Source organism: Paramormyrops kingsleyae, chromosome 16 (assembly GCF_048594095.1).
Source record: "Paramormyrops kingsleyae isolate MSU_618 chromosome 16, PKINGS_0.4, whole genome shotgun sequence".
Classification (NCBI taxonomy): Eukaryota; Metazoa; Chordata; class Actinopteri; order Osteoglossiformes; family Mormyridae; genus Paramormyrops; species Paramormyrops kingsleyae.
The window spans coordinates 24,039,502-24,053,556 of record NC_132812.1 but is presented as its reverse complement, the minus strand read 5'-3'; the positions used below and the strand labels follow the sequence as shown (position 1 = coordinate 24,053,556).

Sequence of the window (14,055 nt, the reverse complement as noted above, 5' to 3'; positions counted from 1 at the left end):
CACATGAAGGCATGGTGTAATAGGTACGATTCTTTTATTTGATTGAAATCACTGTATACAGTATATGTTTTTTATTACCACAATAAACATTTTTTAAGGTAATTATATAATAAGAGGCCCAGAAATCAGACGTATCCTACATTCGGTTTAATTTCGTGATCAGGACTCCCTGGCGGCACGGGCTATCAGAAGGTCTTCAGCCTGAGGACCTTGGAGAGGGGCTCCGTGGCGCTGGAGTAGATGAGATAGGAGTCCTCTGTGGACTTGAAGAATTCCCAGTCCTTGCAGCCGATGGTTGGAAGTCGGTGAACGGGAACAAAGCCCTCATAACCTTGCCACCTGCCAACATAATATATTATCCCACAAAAAAAAAACTTCTTCGATATCAAATAATAGACTGCCATTTTTCCAGAGTGCCTTCTGCCTGGTGCCCAAAGCTTCCTGGGATAGGTTCCAGGCTCACTACCATGTTATACCGAATGTGTGCTTACAAAAGATGGATGGTTGAATATCAAATACTGTATTTTTAATAGAAAAATTAACCATGGCCCCTACCTGTATATTACACTGTTCAGGGAATGGAATTGTCCATTGAAGGAATTGGCCACAACTAAGAATTTTTCATCTCCCACTGTAAAGAATTCCCAGTCCACTGCACTAATGTGCGGCAACCCGGGGCATTTGGGTGTTAAAACATATTTCTCAAAACAAATATAGTGCAGTTTCAAAGAATACTGGACCTGCTAATGGTTTAATAGCAGCCACATGTTTTAACAGGTGAAAATAGATTTCCATTTCCTCTGGTAGCTCACCTGTAGGTTCCTATGTCCTGAAACCTGAGGAACATTTTCATGGTCATGTCAAGCTCATAGATGGTGGAGTTGAGGGCATACACACTTGGACCTTCCTGACACAGTTTCTTTTTTTTTTTTTTTTTTTTTTTTTTTTATTGCCCACCACCACCCCCCCTCTTCGGAGGACAACTTTATTTTACATTACATTCAAGAGTAAAGATTGTGGCCGCTCCGAACTCACCAGTACCGTGGAAAAGGAGAAAAACAGGGGGGGTACAAAAACAACAGCGTAACAATAACAGACATCAATCACCATGGGGAGAGGGGGAGAGAGAAAAGAAAAAAAAAAAAAAAAAAGGTATACAGAAATAATAACACTAATAATGTAGGCGGGATGGAAAAAAGATGAAGTATAGGGGAATACAGAATACAAACAACCATAAGAAACATAACACTCATCAAACAACAAGAATTATAACAACATCAGTGATACTAATAATAATTAATACAAATCGGTATTATATATATGTAGCATACACACACGTAATCGTACCGTTATATATGTATATTTCAATTCCTAAATCTATAACATACCCTAAAAAACATACGCTCAACCAGTCTTGTATGCATGTGCAAGTGTAGGTGTGACCTGATTTGTCATTGGATGTGCTGGCATTTAATGCCGTCAGGGGAGGCGGCAGCACCCCCCCCCCCCCCAGGCCCAAGGCGAAGGCAGGAGAACCAGGCAACCGAAGCCACCCTACTGCCCCCCCGGCACAAGGGCCCACAGCCACGCATCCCAGAGACAACCACCCGCCCAACCCGAGAGGGAGCCCGCGAGGGACTAAGGGGGCGCCAACCCCCGCACAGGGAGGCCCGCAGAGGGAGGACGGGCGGCGAGCCCCCCAGCCCCACCCGCAACCAACCCACCGGGGCAGGCGGGTCCAGGGCCGAAGGGCCCCACCCACCGGGACCACCCCCCCCACCCCCCGGCGGACGGCCCCGCACACACCGGGGGAGCCCCAGCCCCCCCAGCCCGTCCCCCGGGAGGACGGGCCGCCGCCCACCGCAGCGACCCGGCACGCCCCCCCCCCAACACTGCAGGATGATCCAAGGGGGGCCCATACAAAGAGCCCCCCCCCGACCCGGGAGCGGACCCGCGGCGACCGGGGAGCGGCAGACACCACGCCCAGCCCAGACCGAACCCCCCAATCCGCCTAGCAGGGCCCAGAGCGTCCCAAGATTCCCCGGACCGCCCGCCAGGGCCCCACCACGGCGCAGCAGAGCCAAGCACCACCCGGCCTGCGGCCCAAGAGAGGAGGCCTCCCATACCCGCCAGGGCCACCCGAACCCCCCCATGATGGGTCTTCCCCCCGGCGGGCCACCCCACCAGCACAAGGCCAGAGACAGAGAGTTAGGGGGGGCCCCTCAGCCCCCATCCCCTCCCTGACCCATGTTGGTGTGAAGTGTGCATGTACATGTGTGAGAGAGTTGTGTGTTTATGTCTACTATGCATTAAAATTAGTGGGTGCAGTTCGGGTATGAGGGCCCCACCACTGGCAGATGGCAGAGTCCCCCATCCCCCTCCCCGCACCCCCAAGGCCCTAATGTAATATGGACTGCGTATATGACTAAGGTGCAAAAAGTGGGCGAGCAGTTGAGGCATGGGCACCCCACCGCTGGCAGACGGCAGAGCCCCACCTGCCTCAACCCACCTCCTCAGCCCTAGTGTCATGTGGTGTCTAACATGTAAGTAAAAATTGAGGGGCAGTGTCTCGGCGCACCTCCCCACCGCCCCTCCAGGCCCTAGTGTTGTGTGAAATGTGGTGTTGGACCCAGGGGAGCAATAAGGGCGTGCCAGGAGTGGGCCCCCCCCGGCACCGGGGCCAGATCCCCGACTGGCCCCGATTAGTCCCCATCCCTGACCCCGCACAGCCGGCAGGGACGGCCAACCGAGGTGTTCAGGGGCGGCACAGGCAGCCCAGCAGCAGGGAACGCCCCCCCCCCCCCCAGGCGCAGACCGGGAGAGACCCACCCCACCACGCCCGATGAGACCCCAGCTAGCGGCCAAGGACGGGACAACCCCAGACCCCCCCGGCAAACGGGGAGCCGGACCAGCCAGGCGGGGTGACCCCCGCCCCCCGGCCACCCCAGGCCCCCCCCCAGGCGAGGCAGAGGCTCCCCCCACCGCCCCCCCCAAACCACCCCACAGCGCCCGAGGGCCCCGCGCCGGAATCGCCAACGGCAGACAACGACCCGTCCCCACCAGGCAACGGGCCCGGGCAGACCAGGCCCCCCAGCATGCGGGCGACCACCCGCCCGGGAGCCGGAGCAGCGGCCCCAGCAGATAGAGCCCACGCCCCCAAACCCACGCACCCCAGCGCAGCGGCCCAGGCGGAACCAAGAGGCCCCACCCCCCGATCCCCCCCCAGCGCGCCACCCACCCCGCGGGGGCAGAACCCCCCCACCCCCCGCACCGCCCCCACCAGGCCAGGCCAGCGGCCACCCAGAGACACTGACCACGCGCCCTCAGCCAAGAGAAACACCAGAGGACCCCAACAACCCAGCCCCCCCACCCCCAGCCCCCAACCCGGGACGGTGACGGCAAGGCCCCACCACCCCTGACGACATTACGTTAAAAAATTCATTATTGGAGTCCAACTGTCTTCAAAATCGATCCATTGATTTTTCTTACAGGCAGACATCCTCTCCATGGAAACATAATCCCAGAGTAGATTTTTGAACAGATTTATGTTTAAATTCTCTTTTGACTTCCAGTTCAGAAGGATTGTTTTCTTAGCAATGGTTAGTACTGTGAGAAGCATGCAAGATTTATTCATGTCCATATTAGTGTCAGTGAGGTCCCCAAGCAGGCAGAGTGAGGGGGAGGGTGGGATGGGATGCCCTAGGTGTGTCGATAAGTCTTCACAAATCCTTTGCCAGAATTCGTTGACCGGTGTGCAATACCAGAAAGCATGCAGGTAATTATCTGGTGCATCCGTCTTACAAGTTAGGCATATGTCAGTATCTCTGATACCCATCTGGAACATCCTCTGCCCTGTGTAGTGTGTTCTGTGTAAAATTTTGTATTGTAAAAGCTGCAGGTTGGAGTTCCGATTCATTCGAAAGGTATTCAAGCAAATTTGCCTCCAGAAGTTAGTGTCTTGATTGATAAGTAAATCCCTTTCCCATTTGTGGGTAGGGAGTGAGAGCGTTGTATCAGATTCTGCTAGATGCACGTAAATCCTAGACAGTAGTTTTTTAGTTGGAGTTATTAAGAAGTTTGCTATTTTAGGTGAAAGCTCCAGATCTAATTGCTTACGGCACCATCTATTGTGTATTATTGATTTAAGTTGAAGATATTCTAAGTATTTGTTTTTCTCAATGTTATAAGTGACACAGTTTCTGACTGTTGGCCACTGCCAGGAAGACCCGGCTTCCAATCCGGAACATCTCCCAGTCTGTTGCGCCCAGAGTCTGCACAAAAGGTCAGGACATGTGGTTGAATTTACTTCCATGACATAACATATAAGTTCCATGCACATTGTAGGCATGAGTAAAAATTATATTTCTGTAACTCAAATCTAGACAAAAACAAACTGAGAATTGTTCATATGTAACACCAAGCAATCAGTGTAGCCCCAAATTTATTGGGAAACCCCATAATGTTCTACATGGCATGGTTCACAATTCTTGGACAGATATGCTTGTTCCTCATTACTTGCACAACCTATTATGTTCACCTATGTGATGGAACCTGGATAAGGACTATAATGACACCATAATGGTCTTTGCATTCTTTGAATTTCTCTTTTTCCAGTACTTCAGCTTCCTGGTAGCAAAAACATGGGTCATGTGATAGATCTCACCGTAATGGCCTGAAAGGGTTGAAAGATGCCGCCCAGCCAGATGTAGATCATGGACTCAATGTGTGTAGACACACCATTGAAGGTGTTGGCCACCACCAGGAAGTGGTAGGGTCCTACAGTGAAGAATTCCCAGTCATAGGCCCCGGAAGTCTGGATGGTCTGGTTGACCTCAAACGCCTCTGTACTCGGGTTCCACTTGTAGATCACGCTGTCAATGTTGTGGTTGTTGTTCCCTGAAAAAAAATGATAATAATGAATAATAAATAATAATAATAATAATAATTGATCCCTGTGGGCAGGGAGAATATATTTGAAAGCATGATTACTTTTTGGTCACACAATATCATTCTGAATAGCTCTGGCATACATTTTAAAGGTATGAACACACCAGACTGTTAAAAGATCATCTCTTAATGGCCTGGAAGGAAGTTCACTTTTTCAAATGTTGTCTGTGCATCTGTACCTTGTCTGAGATTGGCCACCGCGAGGAAGACCTCTCCCCCGATGTGGAAGGCCTCCCAGTCGCGGGCGCTGTGTGTCTCCAGGGACTGGTACAGCAGAAACTGGAGCCTCTGTGGGCTCCACTTGTAGATGACAGAGAGCTCTCGCCCCCCCTGGTCCCGTTCTTTGGAAATGGCCGCTGCCAGGAACATCTGAGGCAGGAATGAGTCAGCCTCTTTAAATGGAAATTCATATGTGCGTGCCTCACTTGACAACGAGCTCAGGGCTCAGATATCTTCCAGTGTAATCCTGCATGTGTGAATTCCTTACATCGGTAGTGACTTAGCTGACAGTTGTATCCAAGGTAGCAGATATTTATTAGACTAATTAGCCTCGCCTCAAAGTCCTCGTGTGGTAGCTCTACCAAGTCTTGAGGCAGCAGCCTCTAGCTTTGGTACCTGTGTCCATAAGCAGGTTCGTGTCTGCTAGCCCTCCCTGGCAAAATGAATTCTTCTCGGGTAAGTATTTTTGCAGAGCTTCCTGCGTAATTCAATCAGGAATGCCTAGTGCTTTTAGAGGCCTCTTGGTGACAATGGAGCCGCAGGGATGTTTCATTTGTTAGAGAGGCAATATAGGTGCCAACAGAAAGACTGAAAAATCATATAACCCAAGGGTCCAAGTATTGAACCGGATGTTCCAATCCAAGTGAACAATTTTTATATCTTCTGCAGTTATTAAGCCCCATTGCACCGCTGCGTCTCAAAGCCTTGGAGTGTCCCTGCTTTCTAACAGCAGAGGGATGTCGTGTTCGTGTTCTAGGTTTATCCCAGCCTTTTAGGGACTTTTCATACAAATGTCCCCAAAGTGTCTCACCTTGTCATCCACGGTGAAGAATTTCCAGGCCAGTGCTTCTGAGGTGCTGATGTTCTGGTACAGCTGGAATTTCCCGTCCGTCCACTTGTATATACGGGAGCCGAAGCTGGACTCCCAGTTAGCCATGGCAGCAAAAAGCCCCAGGGAGGGGACGTGGAACAGCTCGATGTCCAGCGTCTCGGAGAGCGTGTGCAGGTCCTGGTGATCCTCCAGGTAGTCCAGCTTTTCCCTTTCTGAGCACAAAACACAAAGTGAAGTCTCAAGCAAATGAGTTTGATGTTTGTTTTCTTACAGAATTGTGTTTTTTTTCTGGCTGTTTATTGAATTCTGCCTTGCTGATTTTCTTCTGCAGCTCCTATGTCACGCTGCAGTGTTCGTGTGGCGTGTGGTAATGTGCTACTGATATGGAGTCTAGACGAGAACTTCAAAGCAAGGGGCCTAGTGGTCCATCAATAGCAGATGAAGTCCAGAAGACATTTAATTCTTATCAACAGGCCAATATTATGAAAAAACCAATGGTGACCATACAGAGAAAGACCGCGAGAAAAGGGAATCACTGGACCATGTGGCAGAGTCATACAAATCATGGTATGTCATTGGACTGTTTTAGTTTAGGATAGTAGGTATTGGAATAGGAATGGAGGTGCACACAGTCAACAGAGTCAAATTGGGGTGCATTGTGATGGTGCACGATGGTGGGCAGGGGCGGAGAGTTCAGGTTCAAAAAGTGAAAATCCAGACCAGTTGAGTTGAGTACTCTGTGACTGTGACTCTTTATACTCATGTGGTCGGTTGAAACAACATCTTGGCCTGGATTTTTACAATCTGGACCTAAACTATCCAACTCTGCTGGTGCACAGAGCTGTACAGCCACAGAAGAGAGGTAACAACTGCTCATTGGATCCAGACAGTGGGCGGAGCCCTAGGGCCTGGGAACTGAGGTAACGATTGCTCACTCTGCAGCATGTCCACCCAGGTTAGTCCGTCGCACAGGAAGAGACCGTTATCCACCGTGTCAAACCACAGCTGAGCCTGCTTTGATTCAGCGCAGGGGGGGCGCGACCCCTGGGTCAGACGGGCTCCTGCACCTGAGAAAGGGCAGAATGGATAGTGGAGAATGGACAGAAATTTCTCCCATCTGCTCCTCACTCCTGATAAAGGTACTTAAACATTTAGAGGAATGAACTTAGTAATTTAACTGAATAATAATTTCATAATAACTGAATTAGGACCACTGCCAGTTTTAGACAATTCCCTCTGTACGTTTCATCATCATCATCTGAACTGCCTTCTCACAGGGTACCTTTTCAAAGCACCAGGGAATTATGGGAAACTGGGGATTACAAAACTAAAAAAACAATCTCAGCATGACAGCACGTTATTCTTATTAAGTGCCAGCAGGTGGCGATGCATCAGAATACCCTGTATTCCATCTGGATCTTCTACAACAGTATTTTTTTTACAGATGAGGTCTGCACACAGCCAACTAGTCACCTGAAATGAGCTTCACTTCTGCTCTGTCTCCTATCAGGACATATCAAACTGTAAGATATATAAGCTGCTTTGAATGATAAGCAAATAAGTGCAGATATCTGCAAGGCACATCTGTGATGTGCATGTGTCTGTAAGGCACGTCTGTGATGTGTCTGTAAGGCACGTCTGTGATGTGCATGTGTCTGTAAGGCAGGTCTGTGATGTGCATGTGTCTGTAAGGCAGGTCTGTGATGTGCACGTATCTGTAAGGCAGGTCTGTGATGTGCACGTATCTGCAAGGCACATCTGTGATCAAATACCAGCATACACAGATACCCTGCTGCCAGATAAGGGAACATTCGGATGAAACATAATAAAACAAATAATTGTTCGTTTCACTTAGTCAATAACATATAATAATTGTTTGTTACTTGGTTTTAAAGGCTTTAAACATACAAGATCACTGAAACAAGCTATTTTTTTCTGCTCTGCTTAGCTAATATCTCATGGTACTTAGGTTAGCGATCTGTACCTTTGCTACTGATTATGTAATGAACCCCAAAACTAAAAGCTCAGTGAATGTGAATGAGTGTGAATCGAATGTGAACAGGCTGGGAGACCTGAGCCAAGCCATGCTGGCAGAGCAGTCAGCTGCGATCATACTGCCCACCAGCTGTTTGCTCTAGCTCAGTGTTTCCCAATCCGGTCCTTGGGGACCCACAGACGGTCCACGTTTTTGCTCCCTCCCAGCCAGACAGTAGAGAAAACGTGCACCGTCTTCAGGTCCCCAAGGACCGGACTGGGAAACAGTGCTATAGCTACCTCCACATTTCCATAGCAGCAATATCTTAGCAGCCCAGCCCCAGAATAGGTTCTCCTATCCGGGATGTTTACGCCTGACTGTGCTGCTCAGCAAGCAGCTCACCCAAGCTGTGCCAGTTCCTCCAGTGGATGTGGGCAGTTGGCCCATTTCCTGTTTCCTGTTTCTTTCCTGTCATACAGTCTCAGTATTATAATCTGACACTGATATACAAATCAATTTATTTCACAGAAAAAAAGTTAAGCTTGTGTTTATATTTTTTTACTCATGCATAATTCTTTTATTCCAATATATATGCCTTCATAGACTGCAAAAGTTAAGATATAAAAACCAGCATTCAAAGGGATGAACCAGAACACAGGTGCATATCACCCTGAGCTTTAACCTGCAGGTCACCTGCTGCCCAAACAGGCAGACAAATCATTTATGTTTTATGTTCTAATTCATTCATTAAATCTGCAGTTAGGTGAGGCCGCACTTTAACAGGTACACCCCCCACAGGACCCCGAGTCATGCTGGCCCACCCTCCAGACCACTGCATGCTTTCTGCTCAAACACGACACCCAAAAGAGAAGCATCATTACCGCTGCACATCAGCGGCCCAAATGTCAAACCCAACTGTGTCCGGCTCAAAAGAAACTGCTAAACTCAGCACAGGAGGCTTTAAGGTTGAGAGGATTTTACATTAATATTATGAGAGGAGTTTTGTGTCCAGACCCCTTCTTACCATGTGGATGCGTCAAGGCTTCGTCGCCTAGAGGAATACCGGGGATCTCCAGCAGGGCGGGTGGGACTGAGAGGACGGCCAGCCTGGGGTCTGACGCGGGGCATATCCGGGACGCGGCATCCAACCCGGGCAGCAGGACCAGCTGGCGCAATAATCCCTGAGGGGGGGTGGGGAGTGAGCCAGCAAGCCTGGACACCCTGACTGGGGCAGGAGAGCGGAGCCTTACCGAGAAGAGCCCTCTCTGAGCTCTGCGGCTGCCAATGTAGAACATGGAACCCGTGGTACGTAGAGCAACGGGAAACGGCCTGTCGTAAGACCTGGGGGTGATGAAAAGAAGAGAGAAATGTATTCAGTATTCATATACACTCATCCATCCATCCATCCATCCACTTTCATAACTGCTTCTCCAGCATTGGGTCTTGCAGAATCAGAAGCTTATCCCAGGGCACCAGTAAAGAGACACTATGAGGATTTTTAGCCCAAGTGCTCGACTGGCCCAGCTACCTACTTCCAAGGTACAGCTGACATTCTTTCTGTGGGATCTGCCATCGCACCCATCAGTCCTCTCCAGCTCTCACTGCTACTGATGTATTCAAAGCACTCAGCATCTTCACGCTAAATATCAGCCTCCTGTCTAATCTCTGCTGCTGATCTCATCATTGATGCTGCAGGACGTCATACATCAATTCAAAGTAAATTGACCCAGTATTGCACCACCTCCCCCGCCACCCCCACTTTGGTGCATCTGCAGTCACCCACGTCTCAAAGAGGGTGTCACAATCCATGGTGACGGTGGCATGGCGGCCTGTCACGGACAGCACGAGCGTGTGCCAGCGGCCGTCCGCCAGCGGCACACCCCTCACGGTGATCCGACGCTGGCCCGAACCGTCCTGGACCAGCAACTGGAGCTTCTCCTGCCCAACTTGCAAACCCAGCAGCAGCAGGTCCAGCTCCTCCTCCACCAGTGAGAAGATGTACTCGCCTCTCTGGAAGCAAACGCAAGATGCAGACAGCCCTGGGCCACGTTGTCTTTGAATGCTTATAGGTATGCAGACAGGCATATGCTATCAGCATCCATGGGATAATTAAGATGCAAACAATGGAAACAACATACATCCAACAGTGCGATTCCGAGACCAACAGTGTGATTACGAAACCAACACTGCAATTACGAAACCAAAAGAGAGGTTATGAGGCCAACAGCATGAATACAAGACTAACAGCACAATTACGAAGCCAACAGTGCAATTATGACACCAACAGTGCGATTCCGAGACAAGAGTGCGATTCCGAGACCAAGAGTGCGATTACAAGACCAACAGTGTGATTACGAGACCAACAGAGCAATTACGAAACCAAAAGAGAGGTTACGAGGCCAACAGCCGAATAACGAAGCCAACAGTGCAATTATGAGACCAACAGTGAGATTCCGAGACCAACAGTGCGATTACGAGACCAACAGTGCGATTATGAGACCAAAAAAAAGAGGTTACGAGGCCAACAGCTTAATTACGAGATCAACAGCATGAATATAAGACCAACAGCGCAATTACGAAGCCAACAGTGCGATTATGAGACCAACAGTGCGATAACATGACAAAAGACCAGTGACTCACAAGGAAAAAAGGCTCCTACAATAATTATATGTGAATGTGTTACTTAGTAAAAGTACAGTGTTTTACTGAACGCACAATCTACTCATGTCATTGTGGGATTTCCCCTCAAAAGTACTAAAATGCTAACGTTAATTGGACCTTTCAAACTGCCTATTGGTGTGAAGGCAGGATTGTATCCAATCTGCTCCTCAACATCATATTATATGAACTTTTAAAGCAGAAATACACCTGTTCATCTGCTTAATTCAATATGTTTCATAAGGACATCTGGTGTCTCAGAAAAAGGTGTGAGGGCCTGCATCTGCTCTAAGGTCTCACCTGAGCAGCTGGATGGGAGACCTTGAGTGTGACCACGATGGAGAACTCTGCTGGGAAGAGGTCACAGTTCACGAAGAGCTGTGAGGCAGGAAAGCTCAGGGCTCGGTGACCTGCCGGAGCCAGCAGCCGGAGGCCCCGGGTCCCTTGATCCTGGACGATGCACAGTCCCTGGAGGGCCCCACCCGCAGTAGGAAGGGCCCGGGACAGCAAGTCGAGAGGCAGCAGATCTTCAGGGGTGCAGCCCCAGTGTCAGAAGGGAATCACAGGTTAGCAAAGTCTGGAAGCACAGCGAAACTGGACAAATGAAGAAAGTTCTGTACATCATTTAATGTAATGATTTGTATGATTAATTGCACATTATGTGATTTGATTTATGCTATAAAAAATTAATATGCCACTTTTTTAATGAGAAGGTAATGAACTGAAAAATTAAAGTATCACTTTACCAAAAGTAATTACCTATTTCAAAACCAGTCTAAACTAATAAATAAAAATGAACATTGATCCACCCATGCATCTGTCATACTGTTGTGGCCAGTACGGTCTCCCAGATAAAGTAAACGAACACAATGAACAAACACAATTAATTCAGATTTCAATGCATTAAAGCACAGGTTTGCAGATACATCATCAGCAGTATGATTCAAGGCTCAGTTTTAAAATGTGATGCTATGGGAGACATTTCAGACTGCTAACCAGGGCAATATGGTGACAGGGTTGGGGGTTTGCATGTTCTCTCTGTGTCGCGTGCGTTTGCTCCCACGGATCGGCATCTGGCGCGTGTACATGTCCAGCAGGGACCCCTGCCAGTATCCTATGCTGACCGCGACAGATTCCAGGCTCTGACTAAGGTAAATGGTTGGAAGATGGATGGATGGATGGATGGATGTCTAATGAGGTCAGTGAGGAAAGATTAATAAGCTCCCTATATGCCTTGAACCTGAAAGCAACATCAAAGCGAAAAGTAAGCGATCCTCAGATAGAGGGTCTCATTCATCTGTTTTTGATGCTGGAATGATACAGTATCTATTCTGAAAATGCAAATGCACTGCAAATACATTTTCATGTAAAGTGGCTGGAATAAAAAGATTAAAGGACATCCGCAGAGATTGCCTGTCGGCATGAGCTCTTGTCCACCGAGATGTGGTCACCCTCATCCTGGGCCTGATGCTCTCGTCACTAAAACCCGCGTTCGCCATGGCTGAGCTCTGAGTCTCGGGGCTCCGCGGACCTGCCCTGTCTGCATTCATTCATCGGCGCGGGTCTTGAGGTGTCTGAGATCCTGTCCAGGAGAGGCAGTCACAAAGCAGATTGATGGATGATAATGGTTGCACCCCTGGAATCCTTCTAGAGCACGGAGCTGCTGCCAGTCTGAAATGCAGGTTTAGCTACCCCCCCCCCCCCCCCATATCCTGTTGTTTTGCTGACTAATGATGTCTGAAAAAAACAAACAGCACCGAGATCCAGATTTCTTGTGGGGGTGAAGCTTCCGCATAATTCGATTCGTCTGGCTTGTTAGCAAATGCAGTTTCAAAGAAAGTCTTGCCCCGCTTTCATGCACCCTAAGCGGGGAGACCGGGAGACAGGAGCCTATCCCAGGCAGCCGGGGACGTAGAACCAGTGTGAGGCAACAGTGATAACTACTGTGCCAACAAACTGCCCTAATCGTAACTTGTGAACAGTTAAAGCAAATCCTGCAGGTTGTGACTTGTCTGTAAAATAATGTGCTTTATACAGCGTTATTTTAAATTTTGTTGGCTGTTCTTATATTGCTGGATGGTTTTGTAAAAGTCACTGAGACAGTTTGGAATGCTGCCTTTCGTCTTGCATGTACGTGTGTGGCAATCAGAGCTGAGCAGGTGTGTAACGACGGGTGTGCACGTCGGACACGGGTGAACGACACGACGGGAGACAGGTGTACCTGTACATGGGCTCCGGGGCCCGTCCCGGCCCTCGGCGATCCCCACCAGGAGCAGCAGCGCGACCAGCAGGGAAGTCGACATCAGAGATCCCTCTCAGGCTGCCCCGTTCACAGGAACCTCAAACCGTCCACAGGTTGCGCAACATCTCTCAAAGTCACCATCACGCCTTCAGAAACCTTCTACAGATGAAAAAGTCTCAGAAGGCAGGAAAAATAGAGGTCACACTTACACTGGCGGCCGTGTCATCCACAGACGGGATGCAGCAAGGAGACCGCGGTCATCTTCACTCCTCAAGGTTTCTCATTCAGACAGACCTTCAACACTCATTATCTAAACTACCTGTGAAGCATAAATCTAAATCAGATGGAGTTCAGTTTGCCTTGCCTCTTTTTTCCAAAGAATAACCCTCTTCTTCTGTCAGATAAGGTGGAACACCTGGCTCAATTTCAATCCCACAATCCAATGCTGTGTCCTGCCGGGGGCCTGCAGTAGCCCTGTGGTCACTGCACCCCCCCCCCCCCCTTCCAGAGTCTGAGTGTGAGTGTCCCTGTGATGTCTCCCCCCAAAGTATTGTAAAGGCAGTGGCGCCATGAGATTTAAATGGGATCAAGTTGGCTGTGGGGAGGAGGAGTTGAACCCAAGTAAGAAAGAGAGAGAGAGAGAGAGAGAGAGAGATAAATGAACTTCATGAGGAAGTTTTATTCCTTATAGGCTGGGAAAATGTAGTGCACTTCACTTTGAAGCCGTGCCAGAAATGGGTGCCTCACTATCAAATCCAATACTCCTCTGCAATTCCTCTGATCCGTGTTTTGGCACCCACCTTTACAGGTGTAGCTTACATGAGTCTCTCGCACTGTGAACAAACTATCTTTTTTTTTGGCAGTATGTAATTTGATCATTAGTGTGCAAAAATGGTGAAAATCACTGGCTGAGGGTGCATAGTTGACACACTTAATGACGTAACCGCAGGGGTGTGACACAGTAGAGATGCTGCCGCTGTATCAGGTAGCAGGTGGGCTCAAACCCCAACAAGTGACCATTTACTGAACACTGGGCAGATTATGGAGAAAGATGGACAACGCAGAATCAATCGTCTCTACCACATTTTAGTCAGGCAAGACCTGGACGGCCCTCACTGCCAGCCCCTCAGTTCAGACCTTCCCTAGGACCCATCACCAGAGTGTACGTGAGCACAAGCAAGT

At 49.1% G+C, this 14,055-nt stretch overlaps 1 protein-coding gene across 1 annotated transcript; it reads right to left on the bottom strand.

The window, feature by feature from the left end:
• Positions 1–17: 17 nt before the first annotated feature.
• On the bottom strand, positions 18–13,344 carry LOC111858365 (thrombospondin-type laminin G domain and EAR repeat-containing protein-like). The gene is made up of 13 exons (XM_023840106.2): positions 12,853–13,344; positions 10,932–11,158; positions 9,757–9,983; positions 9,224–9,314; positions 8,998–9,154; positions 6,934–7,065; positions 5,978–6,210; positions 5,127–5,316; positions 4,664–4,896; positions 4,202–4,271; positions 813–921; positions 556–657; positions 18–339 (listed from the first exon to the last, which is right to left on the bottom strand). Exons 1-13 carry the CDS (start codon positions 12,932–12,934, stop codon positions 186–188), a joined length of 2,007 nt encoding a protein of 668 aa, XP_023695874.2. The 5' UTR covers positions 12,935–13,344; the 3' UTR covers positions 18–185.
• Positions 13,345–14,055: the final 711 nt, after the last annotated feature.

Bases quoted from the DNA above. Each gene is read 5' to 3' on its own strand.
- LOC111858365 (XM_023840106.2), bottom strand. From the start codon at position 12,934: ATGTCGACTTCCCTGCTGGTCGCGCTGCTGCTCCTGGTGGGGATCGCC. The intron at 9,984-10,931 runs GTGAGACCTTAG...GTTTGCTTCCAG, and splicing joins TCTCCCATCCAGCTGCTCAG to AGAGGCGAGTACATCTTCTC. The intron at 5,317-5,977 runs GTGAGACACTTT...TTCCTGCCTCAG, and splicing joins TCTTCACCGTGGATGACAAG to ATGTTCCTGGCAGCGGCCAT.